The sequence below is a fragment of the Crocuta crocuta genome, unplaced genomic scaffold, assembly GCF_008692635.1.
Source record: "Crocuta crocuta isolate KB4526 unplaced genomic scaffold, BGI_CrCroc_1.0 scaffold7, whole genome shotgun sequence".
Classification (NCBI taxonomy): Eukaryota; Metazoa; Chordata; class Mammalia; order Carnivora; family Hyaenidae; genus Crocuta; species Crocuta crocuta.
In genome coordinates, this window is record NW_027531904.1 from 11,380,209 (window position 1) to 11,382,576 (window position 2,368).

A 2,368-nucleotide genomic window follows, 5' to 3' on the forward strand; every position below is an offset into this window, starting at 1 on the left:
GGTGGAGGGGCGCGGGGCCCGGCCTGGCCTCGGGGAGCCCGAGCGCCCGCGGGCCCTGCTAACACCGAGCCGGACAGTGGGTGTGCGTGTCTGGAGCAGAGCGCGGACCTGGAGAGCCCTGTGTAGGGCAGGCAGCTCCCGGAGCCGCGTGGTCCTTGTTCCTCTGCGACCTCAGTTATGACTGTGCCCCCCCAGAGTCCTTTGGGCCGTGCCCTCACCTGTCCCCCGCCCCAGGGGGGCAGGCCCTCGGGTGGATGCGATGCTGCCTGCCGCTGCGGTCGTCTCCCTTGGCTGGGGTGCCCCGGGTTGGGCGACCTGCCCTGCCCTCCCCCCGGTGGGGGTGGGGATGTGGGTACCCCAGGGAGGGCTCTCAGCTGAGACTGCTCAGGAGGCGCCGCGGCTGTAGCAGGACAGGCCTAAGGAGAGCCCACAGCACAGCTGCGGGTCGTCAGACCTGCGAGCGCCCACCTGCCCTTTCTCATCAGTGTCCTTGGATCTGCAGCAGCTGCACATATGCGTGTCAGTCCCGCTACCAGACGAGGAAGCAGGCTCGGAGGGGGACTGGCCCAGGGCCCCCCAGTGCTGGAGTCCACATTCACACCGGGTCTCCAGCCCTTCTAGCGGGGGAGGCAGTTCTCTGGCACTCAGGGCTCTTGACCCCAGGCAGCCCCAGGGGCAGGGGGCTGCAGGGGAGGCTTCCCTGACGGAGCCCTGAGTGGCCTCGGGAGGAGGCGGGCTGCCCAGGGACGCTTCCCACAGCCCCTCCCTCTCCCGCGCCCCGAATGCAGGCGATGTGCCCGAGACACGCCTGCCGGCTTCCCCTTCTCGCAGGGCCCCGGGCCCAGGGAGTAGGATGTCCCGGTGACTGTGAGCATCTCCGCGGGCTGGGGTGTGGGGAGAGCTGCCCTTGGAGTGATTCATCCCCTCCGGGAGATGGGGATGCCGGCCAGCTGCGGGACGACACAATGGCTGGCATGCAGGGAACATGGAAAATGGCCTGGGTGCCGGACACAGGCTGCCCGGCTCAAAACAGCCGTCTGGGACTGTGTGGAAGATGCCATCTTAGATTTGGCTGCTCCCGTGTCCTCCTCCTAATGGGGTGGGGGGCGAGGTGGGCGTGTGCGGCCTCTCTGGAGGCTGGTGGCTCCTGAGCTCAGCCCCGAGGCCCTGGCTCTGTGAGACGGCAGGGAGGGACGCGCCAGGCGGAGGGTCCAGAGCGACAAAGTACCGGAGCGGGGGAAGCACACAGGTTTGGGGGCAGCTGGGTGCGGGGAGCAGCGTGGGCTCGGCCGGGCGGCACGGGCCTCGGGGACCCGTGGGGACGGCCCTAGGCTGCTCTCCCTCTCTGTGTGAGCCTGCGCCCCTTTCCCAGACAGGTGTGTTCCGGCTCTCCAACGAGGACTACTTCATCGAGCCCCTGGAGGGGGTGCCGGCCCGTCCTGGCCACGCCCAGCCCCACGTGGTCTACAAGCGCCAAGCCCCGGAGCGGGAGGCGGGGCCGGGGGACTCCGGAGCTGTAGGCACCTGTGGGGTACGAGGTATGGCCCTCGCCTGCTCTAGGGAAGGGGATGGGCCTGGAGGCATGGAGCACCTTTCCAGAAGCCTCTGTCAGCATCTCCATGCCCATCTCCCTTTGGACCAAAGGGACGCAGGCAGACTGACAGACACATCACCGTGGCCTGCGTCTTCCAAACGTGCCACGGGCCCGAGGCCTCTGCCTGCCAGGCCCGCCCCAGCTGGTGCCCTGGACTGACCCCTCTCGCCACTCCTCACCCGCTGCCGGGGCAGCTGAAGCTCTCGGGTGGCCAGGCCACCAGGGCAGTTCGCCAGGATCCCCTCTCCCCCCCACGCTGGTCCCCGCCCAGAGTCACTGATCTCTGGCCCCTCTTCGGCACAGCGGCCACGGTGCTGGCCAGTCCCGGTTAGAGCTGCCCGCCACGGCTGCTGGGTCTGGGGACAGCTCGGCCGGCACACCAGCCTCGTAAGGTGCCCCAGCCCAGGGACTCCGTTGGCTGGAACAGGCATCCAGGGCCCTGCTTCCGGGCCTCGGTCTTCCTGGTTTCGTAGATGTGCCGTCTCTTCTGATCTGGGCAGCCTGGGCCGGCGGAGTGGGTACCCCAGGCAGGGGGCGAGGCTCCGGGGTCCGCGTGTGCTGGGATGCGCCAGCCCCCCGGGGTGGGGCCGCAGTGGGAGTCCAGGCCTCTCGCCTCTGATCCTGGTGCTGAGGAGAGGCCTTGGAGACGCGAGGCCCCGGGCCAGCCGACTGGCACTGACCGCCACCCCGTCCGGGGCCCACAGCGTCCCCGGAGCCGGAGGCCCGGAGAGAGCGCTGGGAGCAGCGGCGGCAGTGGCGGGGGGGGGGGGCGGG

At 70.0% G+C, this 2,368-nt stretch overlaps 2 protein-coding genes across 2 annotated transcripts in view; both read left to right on the forward strand.

Annotated features, from left to right (window-relative positions):
* IDH3A (isocitrate dehydrogenase (NAD(+)) 3 catalytic subunit alpha) overlaps positions 1 to 2,368 on the forward strand; it is a 207,535-nt gene that overhangs the window by 64,572 nt on the left and 140,595 nt on the right. The window lies entirely within an intron of this gene.
* ADAMTS7 (ADAM metallopeptidase with thrombospondin type 1 motif 7) overlaps positions 1 to 2,368 on the forward strand; it is a 27,056-nt gene that overhangs the window by 391 nt on the left and 24,297 nt on the right. The window contains 2 exon segments of the mRNA XM_077774250.1: positions 1,262 to 1,538; positions 2,299 to 2,347. Of these exon segments, the coding sequence (XP_077630376.1) occupies positions 1,262 to 1,538; positions 2,299 to 2,347 (326 nt within the window).